The 15,323-nt window shown below is 43.1% G+C and overlaps 1 protein-coding gene across 8 annotated transcripts in view; it reads left to right on the top strand.

Moving 5' to 3' along the window:
• The window catches only part of SGPL1 (sphingosine-1-phosphate lyase 1), a 74,843-nt gene that overhangs the window by 30,476 nt on the left and 29,044 nt on the right, over positions 1–15,323 (top strand). For all 8 annotated transcript variants that reach the window (XM_081790533.1, XM_078434336.2, XM_078434338.2 and 5 more), the window contains one exon: positions 10,262–10,427. In XM_081790533.1, coding sequence (XP_081646659.1) covers positions 10,262–10,427 — 166 coding nt within the window. The remainder of the gene's footprint in view (positions 1–10,261; positions 10,428–15,323) is intronic.

The raw sequence follows: 15,323 nt of genomic DNA, 5'->3' as shown, positions 1-15,323 counted from the left end.
CGATCAAAAAAGTTTAAAACTCTTTCAAATGTTAACTTTAAATTGAGTGTCTTACCTCAGTTTAAAAAAATAGCTCCTTTGTGACTGGATTTTAAAGGCTGACTTGCCAAAGGGTGTTTTACATCAATTGAGGGCCAGTCAGAGACCCAGGGATTGGTCTCTGGTTTGTGCTTTTGAATAAGATTACATGTTCGAAATCTCCAGAGAGGTAGACTTTGCAACTGACTTAGGTTCCACTTCTGGGCATACACTCAGTGTTTCTTATCTCTGACAGCAGCAGGACTATTGACAATGGAGATTTCTATAAATATAATCTGGAAAGTCTAGGTATCTTCACTCAGGGACAAAGGTAGATAATCCTTTTAGTAAACTAAGTCTGGGAAGGGAGAAGCCCTCTGACTTCTTCCCCAACTGTGGTATACTCAGGGAAGTCAAGACTTCCCCTCTATGTGTGTAGAATACAGGATTATTTCTGCTGGTCCTTGCTTGCAGTCTAAGGAGTTACCATTTGTAGTGCTCAGAGGATAGTGAACTTTTGTAATTTGAAGATGACTTCTGTGTATGTGCACACTGGGCTACTTACCACGAGAGACTGGGAGTTAAGGCCGTCAAGTTTGAGTAGTACCTTCTGCCCACATCTTACCGCCTTGCCTTTGGGTGACCATCTATTTAGCAAGGAAACCCGTAATTGCTCTTACCTCAACATCCCTCAGCCTGTTCCTCTGCTTATTGAACTTGGTTTTCTGCATTTAGCATTCGCTCCTAGTTTAAGCTCCCCATGGTGCCTTTCTTGATGCAAGACAGGGGCTCAGAATCCTTAGTTGACAGAAACCACACCAGTCTTCACTTGATGCCTTGTCCTGACCATGAGTAGATAAATCAAAAACTGATCCACCCGTTTGGCAGGTTTAGGGCTGTCAGCTTTTACGAGCTCAGAAGCTTTGATTTTCCATGAGTACACTTTAAAAAAAATTTTTTTTTTAATGTTTTTATTTATTTTTGAGACAGAGAGAGACAGAGCATGAGCAGGGGAGGGGCAGAGAGAGAGGGAGACACAGTCTGAAGCAGGCTCCAGGCTCTGAGCTGTCAGCACAGAGCCCGATGCGGGGCTTGAATTCACAGACTGTGAGATCATGACCTGAGCTGAAGTCGGACGCTCAACCGACTGAGCCACCCAGGCGCCCCATCCATGAGTACGCTTCTAATGACTTGAGAACATGGCATGTCAGTCTCCTTTCTGAGGCCAAGATTGTGTCTCCGTGATGGTAAGGTGCTTTGCCTGAATAATCTAGGGCTAAGTGTAGGGCAGTTATTAGACTTGGTAAATGTTTGTGGAATAGTACCAAGCGTGTACCTCTGACTCTTGAGCCATGGCTGGAAGGGAAAACGTGGACTGTTAAGCTTGTTGAGGTGAACTTCTCAGATACCGGATCTCTTGTTTCACATAGTGGAGTTTTGGAGGAAGTGTATGGTTTGCCCTTTACCTCCTAAGAAATGATGATTCAGTCCCTTCAAACATTTCTGTATTTGGTTTCATTGCTCGGTTCTTACTTCTTTAATGACCCAAGGGAGTTTTTCCTTCAGGCTTGTGATCTGGTTTTGCTAATAAACATTAATGCCTTTGAAGGCTCTAAAAACAATAGTGTTTTCTTACCTGTTTGCGCTTTGAAATTCTGCAGAATGTGATATGAAAGAGAACCATTTAATTAGCTTTGTTTTCTGTGTTTTTAGGGCAGAAGGGAAGTAAGAATGACTACACTAACTCTTTGGGGTCTCCTGTCCTTGAACTTTACTCCTTAACCTTAGTCCCGGGCTTTAGAGTACCATCTGATCGCAAGACATTAAGACAGTGGGTGAACTGGGTAAAACAGGTTTTTCTTTTACTTAGCAGCCCATTCCTGCTTTAAAGCTTGGATTTCTGGCTCTTCTGGAAGAACTGTTGAGTGGTGAAGTGTGTAGTTGTACTAGACGTAAAAAAAGTGGACGGAAGAGGAAAAACAAGTCCCTTTTTCTCTGCAGCATTGCAGGGTGGTGGCAAGTTTTGATTTTCATTAGTGTTTGGCTTAAGAATAGTTATTAGCCAGGAGCAGTGAAGCGGTCTTATGGATTGACGTGACTGGGCCCTCACACTTCCAGGGATGCTTGGGGATGCCTTTTTACCCTCATCTGAAAGATGGATAGCCGCCGAGTTTGGTGACTGAGTCTTCGTAATATGTTAAGTCAATTACTGAGCGAGTCTTCTGCAAAAGAAGGGGTGGGGAGGCTGTGTGACCTTTGGGTTTCAGCGTCTTCATCTGTGAGGGATGGAGAGTGGTCATGTACTGGTCTTTAACCTGTCGTCCCTGGTGGCTGTGAGACGATGTATCTTGTGAGCTCATCAGAACGGTGCTGGTGTGTGCAGTCTGGTTACAAATACCAGCGATTCTGCTCCACAGGTTCAAGTCAGTGGGAGAGATGCAGGAGAGGGGAGGCCGAATCCTCCCTGGGGTCTTACAGAGCAGTGCTGAGTAGATGCGGTACTGTAATTACTTCATTTGAGTAATTGTTGGGTTCTTACCACATTAAAAGTAGTGTAGGACATAGAAAAATTTTGTTGTTTGTATTCTAATCTGCACTTGGTACCATAAGAGAGGTCACGTGTGAAAACAGTTACTTGGCTGTTCTCCCCCACCAGGGTTGAATGCTTTGCTGCTGGGACAGATGAACTCACAGTGCAGTTGGCCAGTGCAGTTTGGCCCTGACTGACTCTTGAGAAATAGCCCGAATGGAGGCATACTGGATATCTGGCATAGTAGAAATGCAAAGAAGTCATTGTGCTGTGATAGGAAGGTGAACCTTTAGCAGAAAAGTGGCTTTCCCAGAATCCCGATTTCACAGTGACTCCACGGTGATACCGTGAGGCGTCACTGTTGTGAGTTTCTCCTTTCTCCTCCCGTGAGAGACAGACTCACGCTTGGACTCTGGTCTGCGTGTGGCCAGCAGCCCTCATTTGCACAAGCGAGCATTTCGAGTGGCACAGGGTGTTACTGGAGCCAAAGGAAGCTGGGGAAACTAGCTCCCGCGCTCTTTGATTTTGACCAGAAAACCTTAGCCGACTCTGTGCTGGGTAATAATCAACTGAACACGGTTGCCACATTTTCTTTGGCAAGGAATCTGTGTCGCTGTGGCAGTTCGGAAATTATTAGTAGAGTCCGTCAGCCTGACAGTGGGAATGTTTTTCTTTGATCTTTAACCTGCTTTTCTTTGAGGTGGGAGGGGCAGGAAGGAGAACCTATGTTGGAATAACTTGTTGCTTCCTCTGCTGGGCCTCACAGCATTTGGTTTTCTTGAGTTCTCTTCTTTTAGGTCCGACTCCTCCAGCAAACGTTTAGGTGTGTGTAATATTGTGGAGCCCTGAGAGATGGTTCCAGACATCTTGGAATTCAACTCTGCTCGTGAAGTCCTGTGTTTTAGTTCTGACTCTGCTACTGAATACTTTGCTGTAGAGCAAACTTAACCTTTCTGATTTCACTTTGCACCACCTAGGATGTGAAACTGTTTATTCTATTGTTTTTAAAGTTTTTATTGCTATTTTATTTTACATTTATTATTTCTTTGAATGTTTACTTTTGAGAGAGTGAGAAAGCATGCACTCACACACACACACACACACACACACACACACACACGCGCGTGAGTTGGGGAGGGGCAAGGAGAGAGAGAATCCCAAGCAGGCTACATGCTGTCAGCGCAGAGCCCTGTGCGGGGTTTGGTCTCATGGACCCGTGAGATCGTGACCTGAGCCGAAATCAAGAGTCGGGCATTTCACGGACTGAGCCGCCCAGGAGCCCCGAAACTGTTCATTCTTAACCTGAGGACGTGTGAGATTATAAAGTACAAATAAAATAATATGAAAGCCATCGAAAACTTTAAGTTACATAAATATTACTAAGTATTCTCTACAAGTAAGTTAATGCTCCTGAGTACTTCGCTCTTTCTTCTGCATGTTTGTCATGGCCCCTCTAGCCTTCTCTCAATTTTAGTCCCTCTGTGATCAGGTGGTCACGTAATCTTTGAGTTTGGCAGGGGAGAGAAAGTTCTAAGTGAAGCAAACAAGTGATCTCTGATCCTTATAAAATAGCACGTGTACAGTAGGTGCTCGGAAAATCATTGTCGAGTGGCGGGGAGCTTCAGTAGCCGTGGGCATGTGCTGCCGAGAGACCTCCTCTTACGGGTGGGGGTGTGGGAGGCAGCCCTGGGGCCGCCGCAGCCGCCCGAGATGCCATTGCTCGTGAATAAAACGAGTACAGACGGTCCGCCCTGGGAGGTGCTGGAGAGAGGATTGTTGTTATTTGTGTTAGCTCCGAGGAGGGAAGCACCGTCCGCTGTGGGCCTGGAAACGTCTGCCGGATGGTTTTTTTCTCTTGGTCCTATTCAGTGTTTCTTCTGGTATAAATTGGCAGTGAAGAAATTCGACGTGGAAAAAATACCCCTGCCTCATTGGCAGTTGATCAAGTTCAGTGCTAGTTCTCGAAGGAGTTTTTTGGGGGAAGAGGTGTGGGTAGTGCCGCGGTGGGAACTTGCTTGTGGAATCTTGTGCTCTTGAAGTCATTTAGGGACGGGAAGAGTTAGCAGTTGTTGGGAATCGCCTTGGGCTGGTACCAGTAAGGAAGAAACTTCTGCATCTCTTTGACTGACTTGTTTCATCACATCATAATCCTGGCTTCGCAGAAATGTGAAGAGAATAAATCATAAGTGTAAAAAGCGCTGAGACCTTGTACGCTGCACAATACCTCTGTGTTAACAGCCTTCACTGCATTACACAACCGCCTTCTCTAATTAAAGAAGCCGGGAATACCATCGCTGAGGCACTGCTTTTAAACCTGAATGTCAGGATCCATTTAGAGGGATGCAGAATCAATTCAATGGGTCAAACATCTAAAGAAAGAAAGTAGACCTAGAAAAAAAAAAGTGCATCACAAGTAATAAGGCGTTAGGTACATTATTCTGGAAACTTTTGTTTTGGTTCCATATCTTTCTGTTGCTATGTGTGTAGATGGTTGTAAAATGGTTTCTGTGTGTCTGTATTGGAAAAGTTTGAAATCCCATGGTCTAACAAATAACATGTCTCAGATTTTCAGAATTTGTAGACTTCCATTGCTGTGTTACTTTTAGGAAAGTGTCTTGCTCCCTTGAAGTGATTTGGGGGTTGAAAGAGTTCAACATGATTGGGAATAGCACGCCACCAAGCTCCCATGAGTTCTTGCAGCTCCTTTTGTCTAACAATGATTAGGATGATTGAGTACTATTTCGATGTCTTCCAGGCATCAGCTCAAACCTAAACCATTTGATTAGACATGGAATGAGTAAGAAGAGAAAGGCCGTGTAGTTTCCTCGTCCTTATTTGACAGTAGCTTCTTAAAAGAGTTAATATTTTGAATCCTCCTACCACGAAGGTTTGTCTTTTCTTCTTTAATATTATGCTTTACAAAAATTTACGGTATTCTTTGTCACCATTTTACATATATTCGGTGGGCAGAGTGTTCTGTTTGTTTTTATCCTCTAGAGGAATACATTCCCAATTTGATGACAGACTGGAAAGGAAGGAGTACTCTACTTGCGGAGTTTTTACCAAAACCACCGTTCTCTTAGGGGTCGGAGATAAATGCCCACACACCCCCCCCACACCCCCACAGATACGCATAGACACAAACACAATTTATTTATTCTGTGACTGTTATTCTGTGTCCCTTTTTCTAGATAAAGAGTAGAGGCACAGCTTGGTGAAATAATTTGCCTGGCGCTGCACAGCAAGCTAGTGGCCTTCGTGGATGACCATTCAGAGTTCTTGTGTTTCCAGAGACAGTATGTAGGTTAAGTTGACATAAACAAAAGCTTGAGTATTGTAATCATTAATATATATGCAGGTGTATATAGACAAAAAATGTACTTCTGTAAGCAAAAAGACACGGTGGGAAATAGTAATTATAACTATATTAAGTTTCTGTGCTGTTTCTATGTAGACCTGTTTACCTGTAGTCATGACCCATGCATACAATTTTAGTTTGTTATGATCTGTGCAGTACATCCAAGGTAGATTCTGCCAAGAACATAAATTAGGAGAAGGAAACCCTAGGGATAGCACTGGAGGGTAATGTGTTAAGAGATCCTCTGTCAATGAACACTTAGAATGAGGAATTGAAGGAATACTGAACACTGAGTCAGGAGGCTTGGGTTCTGACAAGCCTGTCTGGATGGGCCTGGGCATGCTGTTTCACTTGGGGGCTTCTGTTTTATAAAGTGCAATTGTAGGCTTTATCTCTAAAGTTCCCTTCAGCATTTAGATTGTATTCTTCCCTAGGGCTGGAGTATTGCATCAGGATCCAGCCTGGGGTTTGTGCTGTTTGCAAGGCTCCAAGGGACTGCCTCATCCTTTTTTCCAAGGAGATAGCACACCTTAGCCCACAGAGCCCTATAAAGCAGTGAGCCATTAGTGCTGTGAGGTGCTTATTCGTTGGGGACTGAGCCTAGGTTGTTTGTAGTAACCTAGAAGGACCTGGGACTGAGGCCAGGAGATGTAATTTCCGTGACCAACTAGTTGCCTACTCAAAAAGCTCACTAGGACCTTTCCAAATACAGTATCATTCTGTCTTTGGAGTAGGAGAATATAGAAATATATCTCTTCTTAAGGAGATGTGTTTAAGGACTTGGAATCTAAGGACTCGCATTATCTTCTTATAGCAGTTGGCAAGAACATATATTCTTGCTGAAAGTAATTTTATAAATATTAGCGAGGAATGCCTTCATATCTTAATAGGCTTTTTAAAAATTGACATAGTTTGCATTTGCTGATTCTTTGCTCTCTCCCTAATGCTAATTATATTACTCTTTGTTAAGTGCTAAGAAAAGTTGAGAATATCTACGGGCATCTTTTGACATAGATAACCTCTATTTTCTGGGTTAATTAGGAACTAGTATCACCAGAGGAAAAGCTGATCTGCGTGATTATTTCTTCCGTCATCCCATTCATACACACTATCTATCTATCACTCTATTTGTTTATTATTTTTTGAGTAGGACCCATGCCCAATGTGGGGCTTGAACTCCTGACCCTAAAACAGTTGCAGGCACTTCCGCATAAGTCAGCCAGGTGTCCCATATAACTATTTAGCCATCTGGTTAGATCATAGCGTTAACACCAGAAGATTCTTTATGATGATGGAAATCATGATACATCTTTGATGATGGTAGAGTCCTCTGGTCCTCCTCAGGTCCTGACCAGCACGGTCACTGCTGTGCAGGATTGAGGTTGTTGATAGCAACAGTGGGCTCTGGGGAATGGCCAGGAGCTATGAAGGAGTTGCAGATAAGCTGTGTTTCCATGGATAGCCCTCTAGGGAAGCCAGCACTTGCCTGATGTTAATGACCTTATACCGAAATCTAATTGCCAAGGATAGGAGTGTTTTCAGTAAACATTTGTCGAGCACCTGTCCTCCTCCTAAGCTTTCACACTCCTACTAGAACATTGCATGTAGATCTCTAACAGGCGCATAACTCAAACTAGTATCATTATCTTTATCTCAAAATCTCCTTTACCTTCTTCAGCTTCCCTTTCTCGTCTAGTCTACCATGGTTTAATGGTGACACCACTTGCCCAGTCTCTCAAACATGAACTTGAAAAATTGGAATTACCTATATTCTTCCCACTCCTTACTTCTATATGCCCTACTTACTTCCTGTATCTGTGAAATTAGAAAACCCTGTTTGTACCTCCAAAAAGCATTTTTAAATCTGTGCTGCTTTTTAGCCCCAATGTCATGACTGCAAACCCAGTTTATTTCTCCCCTAGACTGCTTCAGCTCCTCTTAACGAAAATTTGTGTCTCTGACCTCTGGCTTCCTTCTCCTCGTCTCCCATCAGGTTGTTTACAAAAAAAAAAAAATTGCTCTCCTGATTAACAACCCATGCCTTTTGTTTCCTGCTGTTCTGCAATTTGCCTTTTTTTTACACTCAACATTATGTTCTGGAGAATTTTTAATGTGGTTTATTCAGATCTTTTTTTTTAAATGCTGCATAGTATGAATACATAAAGTGTGTGTATTATAGATTATTTAAACATTCCTCCATGAATGAAATTTAATATCCCAAATGTCCATTGTTATAAAGAATACTAAAGTGAATGTCCTTGAACCTGTCTCTTTGATATGTAGATATCAAAAAGGGGAGTATCTGGGTCAAAGTAAGTATGTTTAAAACGTTAATAGGCAGTGACAAATCACTTTACAAAAATTGCCTGTCAATTTATATTCCCACTGTACGTGGTTTTTTTTGTTTGTTTGTTTGTCTTTTGTTTTTAAGACCATTTCTAATCTTTCTAATCTGGACCTAGTGTACTTCTCCCAGTCTCTGTTCTCCAACTGACATGTTCACTCATGCACTTGGTCCCGGTCAGCCACTATCCAAGTGCTGTGTGGTGTGGCCTGTGTGCTGGGCACTCTGCTCTGTGTTGCGGACCTAGACGTGCTGAGACAGATGGGTCCCTGTCCTCATCTCTGCTCTTAGACCATGCTGAATGTTTTTTGCCATCCCTAGACTTTTTTTTAATGCTTTTGCAGCTGTCGCTCTCTCTTCCTGGTATGACTTCTTTTTTTTTTTTTTTCCTTTTAACTTTTTTGCCAAGAGAATTTTCTTTGATAGATCTTTTAAACCCTTTGAACCACATTTTCCCCACCTCCTCTTAGGTGAGTTCGATAGGCCTTCCTTAGTGGTCTCTCTTAGCACTTTACTTACATCCTTTCTGTAGTATTGATCCTAATGAGTTTGAATGATTTGTTCATGTATGCGTCAGCCTGTGTATGTTTGCGTGTGTGTACATATATATGCACACACCCACACACACACCTCTTTCCCATTAGATTGTAAGCTTAGTGAGGGCAAGACCTTGTGATGGTTACCATAATGCTTCCCCAGCTTAATGCCTTAAATACTGATGATCCTTTGCAAATGTTGAATAAGTGAATGAATAACAAACTATCAGATGAACTTGTTTTGTACAGGGCACTGTGGGGGCTTATAAATATGATTAAGATCTGATCAGCCTTCAAGGACCCAACCACGTAGTCAGGGAGATAAAAAACAGATGAGTAGACTGACTGCAGGGCACAGTGTGATAAGCTCTGTGTGGAGTCACAAGTGACTACCTGAGGAGAATTTAATGGGAGAGATGAATTTTCATGAGTGGGTCATGAAATTTTCAGGAGTCCAGATGAGAGGACTTTATTCTTGCCTGTGCCAGATATTGTGAGGGATACACATAATGATAAGAATTTAAGAGTTTCGTAGTCAGGGGGCACCCGGGTGGCTCTGTCAGTTAAATGTCTGACTCTTGATTTCAGCTCAGGTCATGATCTCATGGTTTGTCGGATCGAGTCCCACGTTGGGCTCCATGCTGATAGCACAGAGCCTGCTTGAGATTCTCCCTCCCCACCCCCCCCCCCCCACCTTCTCTATCTCTCTCTTTCTCGAAGTAACTAAACCTTTAAAAAATTTTTTTAAAAAGTTATGAAAAGAGACTTTTGTAGTCAAGTTGGGCTTGAGAGCAGAGATTGGCAGACTGTGGCCTGTGGGCCAAATCAGGCCTGCCGCCTGTTTTGGTACAGTCCGTGAGCTAAGAATGACATTTTACATTTTTAAAATTGTTTTTACAAAAAGAATATTTTGTGATCTGTGAAAGGATATGCAATTCCAGTTTTAGCATCTGTAACGAACTCTTGCTGGAACAGCCGTGGTCACTCATTTCCCACCCTCCATGGTGGTGTCTGTGCTACCAACGGCAGAATGGAGTAGTTGTAACAGAGACTGGCTGACCTGTGACACCCGAACTGTTTCCTCTCTGGCCTTTTACAGAACGGTCTGCCCACCCCCTGCGTTAGCAGATGGGAGAGATTCCAATAAAGTAGAGAGGAAGAGAGAGCCCTTCGTATCCAGCGGATTCCTTTGAGTCAAGAGAGTGGGGCAATGAGCACTGCAGTCGTAGTGAAGCTTTAGAGCTGAAATGTTGCAGCTGAACCATTTATTTTATAGACAAGGCAGAAGATCAAAACCCTTGTCAAAGTCCACCTGACTCGGAAGCAGAGCTTTGAGGACTGTAGAGCATGATAAGAGTATTGCCGGGGTGGGGCCAGGTCATGAATGGCTTTGCCCTTGAAGAAGGAGGGCCGCAGAACAGAAGTCCCTTCTCTCTCTGAATGTAATGTTCCTTTTTTTCCCCTTGTATTTCTAGAAGGCTTTTGAGCCCTACCTTGAGATCTTGGAAGTATATTCCACAAAGGCCAAGAATTATGTAAATGGACATTGTACTAAGTATGAGCCCTGGCAGCTGATTGCCTGCAGTGTCGTGAGCACCCTGCTGATAGTCTGGGTATATGGCTTCGTCTTCCAGCCAGAGAGTAAGTATACCGCCCCCTCCCGTCTGGAAAGGTAGAGTGGAGTTTCACCAGCTTTAGAACTCATGGCTGATGGATTGGACTAATTTCTTGCCTTTGGTTTTGTTCTGATTTTTAAAATCTGTTTAGATAGGAAGTGGGGCATTGTCTTCTGACTGTAAAATTATAATAAGGTTGTCTACATAAAGTTATAATAGCTACTCGAATGTAACTGTTACTACTTTTGTTGATTTTTCTGGATCTGCAGCTTACATAAAAAGTCCTGAGAAATCAGTTGTTGTAAGGATCCACAGGTATCTCAAAGTATGGCTTAAGCCTTTCTCATGTTTAGTTTCTTGCCTGGAACATAATTGTATTGCCCAGAGTTCCCCAAGCAGGAATTTATTACTTTCATTTTAGGCCATCCTTTCACTACAGATTGTGTGAAATTGGGACAGCCCTGTTGCAGTGACCATTTGAATGTCTGCTGTGTGCCGGGCACCGTGCTGGAGTCCGGGGATAGCGACACAGGTTATACAGGGTCCCTGTCCTCTTGGAGTTGAACTTCTGATGTCAGGGGGCAGACAGCACACTTTGAGCTTCCCGGGTGGTGACTCAGGGAGCCTGAGGGACATAGTGAAGAGGAGGTCCCTTCTCGGGAGTGCAGGAAAGGTGAGAAGTGACGTGTTTGCAGGTCCGCCATCCTTCCTAGGGTCGCACCCACCCTTCCTCCCCGGCCAAACCTGGTTGTGCGTTCCCTCCTTGTGGATTGTTTCCTCCTGCAGGTTGTGCTTGGTGAGTGAAATAGGAGTGGTGGGTGTTTCTGTAACACTCCTCTGCGCCCCGTCCCCACCCGTAGCAGCGGGCGCCTGAATTAATGGGATTAAAAAACCCAATAACATTGAAGAGGACTGCTTGTCATTTCTCACTTGTTTAAAATTTCCAGGACCCTTTGCTTCCCTGATAACATCTGTTTCAAGGGGCTCCTTCACTGTACTTTGTCTGCTTTCCTCTCCTTTCCCCGGGAGAGTTGACGTAGAAGCCACATTCTGTCTTACCTGCTTACCCTGCAGAGAGCCACTGAGCTGTTCCAGTAACAATAAAGGGTTATGGCGTAGTAAACATTGCACTTAAAGTGGAAACGAGGGTTGATTGCCCTGTCTCAATTGTAGTTCACTCCAGCTTTCAAAACCCTGCCCTCAGTTTTGGCTCCTGGTCCTTGTAAGATTTTCCCTTAAACTCTGATGTATGGGACTGGCTAACCCTTCCGCCACATCTGCTCCGTGGCTTGGAAGGGGACACGCAGAGACACAAGGCCCTGTGTCTTTCTCAGGCTTAGCCTGTCCAGGGAAGCATTCTGTTCAGTGGTGCCCACCATCTTGTCCTTCCAGGTGAAGCAGTCTGTTGCAGAGGACTCTAAGGAGTAGCAATAAATATACTTCCCTTTCTTTCTTTTTTATTGTGATTAAAATGTATGTGACGTAAAATTTACTATTCTGTGCATTTTCAAGTACATTCAGTTTGTGGCACAACCGCTCCTGCCATCCATCTCCAAAACTTTCTCAGTACCCTGAACTGAAACCCTGGCCCCATTAAATGATAAGCCCCCATTAGCATGTTTCCCCCCAGCTCGTACCAGCCGCCACTCTAAGTACTTCTCCTTTTAAGGTGGTGCATTTGTATAAAGCAACATAAGGTTAGAAGTCTTGAGATTTATATTTCTTTGAGATTTATATTTCTTTGCTCTGATGAGTATGAGCTTCAGGCATTGACTTCCGGCTTTACTTCTGCGGGCCACGGTGCCTACTTACATTTTGCTCACCTGGTGGGAGAAGCATGGCCGTCTTAGGTCCTGGTACTTACCTGCCTTTAATGTCGCAAACAGAATATGCTGGCCTCTGTGCACTCTGTGAGAAAATTACTAGTAGCGGTGTGTTTGTGGTATGTGCCATGTAAATCTTTGTAAGCCCAACTCCACATTATTTAAGTTATTTTTAAAAAAATTTAAGTAGGCTCCATGCCCAAGGTGGGGCTTGAACTCACAACCCTGAGATCAAGAGTCACATGCTCCACTGACCAAGATACCCAGGTACCCCTTAAGTCATTTTTTTTAACTTTATTTATATATTTTTTAATGTTTATTTATTTATTTGAATTTTTTTTAATGTTTATTTTTGACAGAGAGAGAGAGAGAGAGGGAGCGAGCATGAGTGGGGGAGGGGCAGAGAGAGAGGGAGACACAATGGAAGCAGGCTCCAGGCTCTGAGCTGTCAGCACAGAGCCCGACGTGGGGCTCGAACTCACAGACCATGAGATCATGACCTGAGCTGAAGTCAGACACTTAACCATCTGAGCCACTCAGGCACCCCATAAGTCGTTTTTAATAACATGTTTTTCTTATTATGAAAGTAGTACATGTCCACTGCAGAAAAGTAGGCAATACCGATAAGCCATGAGAACAAAATGAAAATCTTGCTTCCTAGAGCTACCCACTATTTACATATGTCTTTTTCTACATTTAAATCCAGTTGAACCATACAAAATCTCTTTTGTAGGTCAAAAGTTTTGAATGTCAACAATTTCATATAGTTTCACACACAACACACTTTTTATTTTGTAACTTCTAACTTGAATTTTAGACACAGATCAAAATGTCTTCTCTCTAGAGGTTGGAGATAGTCTTGATAAAATTGCCGTTTTTTCAGTACCTTGCTCATGTAGGGGAATTGTGCTTACCACTGAACAGTCGAGTTATTTTTAGCATATTGCCCCAGAGGAGTCTAAAGTCTGGACTAGAGATAAATTCTGCTGATCTTCAAACTCTGAATACACTTCTGAGAGGAGAGGATAATTCTGGAACACAGGATGGACGCTGCTACAGATAAGAACAGGAGGCTGTAGGAAGATGGGGGTGGGAGTGTGGGCAGGGGTCAGCAGCCCTCTACGGTGTTATCTCTTCCCTAATTCTGCTCTGTGATTATCAGCTCATATCGCTATAACTTGATGTTGATTTAACTGTGGGGTTGTCCATAGTTCATGACTAGGAATCAGAGTTATGTGGTGGGAGGAGGTCATAACACTCCCAGTTTCTAGCCTTGGCACCTTAACTAACACCCATAAGCTCTCTCAGCCTGTTTCCTCACAGTAAAATGGGCAGAAGTACTACCCGCCTTCCTTAGTCATAGGGTAATATGAGTATCGAGAGGCATAATTTGAAAGGAATCTGTAAGCTGCAAGGAACCATACATTGTTTTCCTTTCATTGGCACTTACTATTTTATTACCTTAAAACACTATAATTACTTTTCTTTATGTACCTCTGGGGACTTTTACTTTTGAGATTATCTTTTCAGGTCATGACCACATGATCTTTTCATTTCTAATTTCTCCATCTCCGATCTTACACTTCTGTTCTTTCTACCTGTACTGTTAAATCGCACGCAGAGTTGACTCTGTCCTCCCCGACCCAGCCACATTACTGTACTTCTGCTCAAGGGACTCCTTTTTGCTGAGTTTTAGACCTCTTTCTGCCCCATTAGTTATTTATTTCATCTGTTAAATAAGGGAATTGTTCTGAATTTTTACAGCTTTAATACAGTTAGAAATATCAAATAACAAGCAGCTTAAACGTCCAACGCTAAATTTACATGCATTTGATGGGCTGTTACGGTAGTATTTAAAACTATGTTTAGGAAGCGTTCTTCACGTAGAAAATTCTGTAATCGAGAAGAGGGCACGGCGTTGTACATGCTCTAGGATCACAGCTATGTACTTCAGTGTGTAGAACTTAAGAGTGGAAGGAAGTACAGTAAAACCTTGGTGTGCGAGCATAATTTGTTCCAGAAGCATGCTTGTAATCCAAAGCACTTGTATATCAAAGTGAATTTCCCCATAAGAAATAATGGAAGCTCAGATGATTCGTTCCACAATCCAAAAATATTCATATAAAAATGAGTATAGTACTGTAATATAATACAAAATAGAAAAATAAGCAGCCTGCACGTTAGAAAACCTTCGTGACTGGTGTGTGGGAGACAAGAGAGAGGAGGGTTATTGTGTAGGACAGCTTTCACTATCACTAACAGATCACTGCTATCTGTTGACTCAATGGAATCTTTCTTTTTGTGCAATTTTAACAAGGAACCTCTGCAATGACCTAGAATAAAGCAGAGCATTCCTAAGCTCACTCTTGTAGGGAAAAGCAAAGGGCCGTCCATTGGTGCTTTGAAGTGACAAAAAATACACTAGTGCCAGTTGTGGGCACCTTTGAATGGTCTGAAAAATCACCGATTTCTGCCAAACACTGTGGCCTGAGACCGTGCATCCGAGCATGGGAGATGATTACCCACAATCCTGCAGAGAGAGAAAGAGAGAGGAAAGAACCATTGGTTCAGTTGTGATCATGTGACGTTGGGCGTCATGTACTGCTCGTATTGCAAGACATCGCTTGTTTGTCAAGTTAAAATTGATTAGAAATGTTTGCTCGTCTTGTGGAACACTCGCAGAACAAGTTACTTGCAATCCAAGGTTTTACTGTCTTCCAAAGTGTAAACAAAATAGCAACTACAAACAAGTGATTTCAATCCCTTTGTCTTCTTAGTCAGTCTCAGACTCAGTTACCTGCTTTGCTCCAGGCATTGACAGAGTATTGGCTCCAGTGCTGGGCCACAGAGGGCAAGGTGGAAAGACAGGCCTGCAACCCAAGCAAAACAACTAGTAAAGATGCAAGGTGTCCTGTCGTCAGTGCTGACAGAAGGCACAGATGTAGTCTATGCTTGTCGGAGAGAGTTCCCCTGGCTGGGGAAGTTGGAATGCCCACATCTAGAAATGTAGCAGAAGTTCATATTCATTTCCTGCCTGCACAGAAGCTAGGTCTAGGTTCCTTATAGACTCATTTGGGATAACTGAGAATTCCTGCTGT

This window comes from Panthera onca, chromosome D2, assembly GCF_046562875.1.
Source record: "Panthera onca isolate mPanOnc1 chromosome D2, mPanOnc1 haplotype 2, whole genome shotgun sequence".
In the NCBI taxonomy this organism is placed as follows: domain Eukaryota; kingdom Metazoa; phylum Chordata; class Mammalia; order Carnivora; family Felidae; genus Panthera; species Panthera onca.
This window is presented reverse-complemented; position numbering and strand designations above follow the sequence as displayed.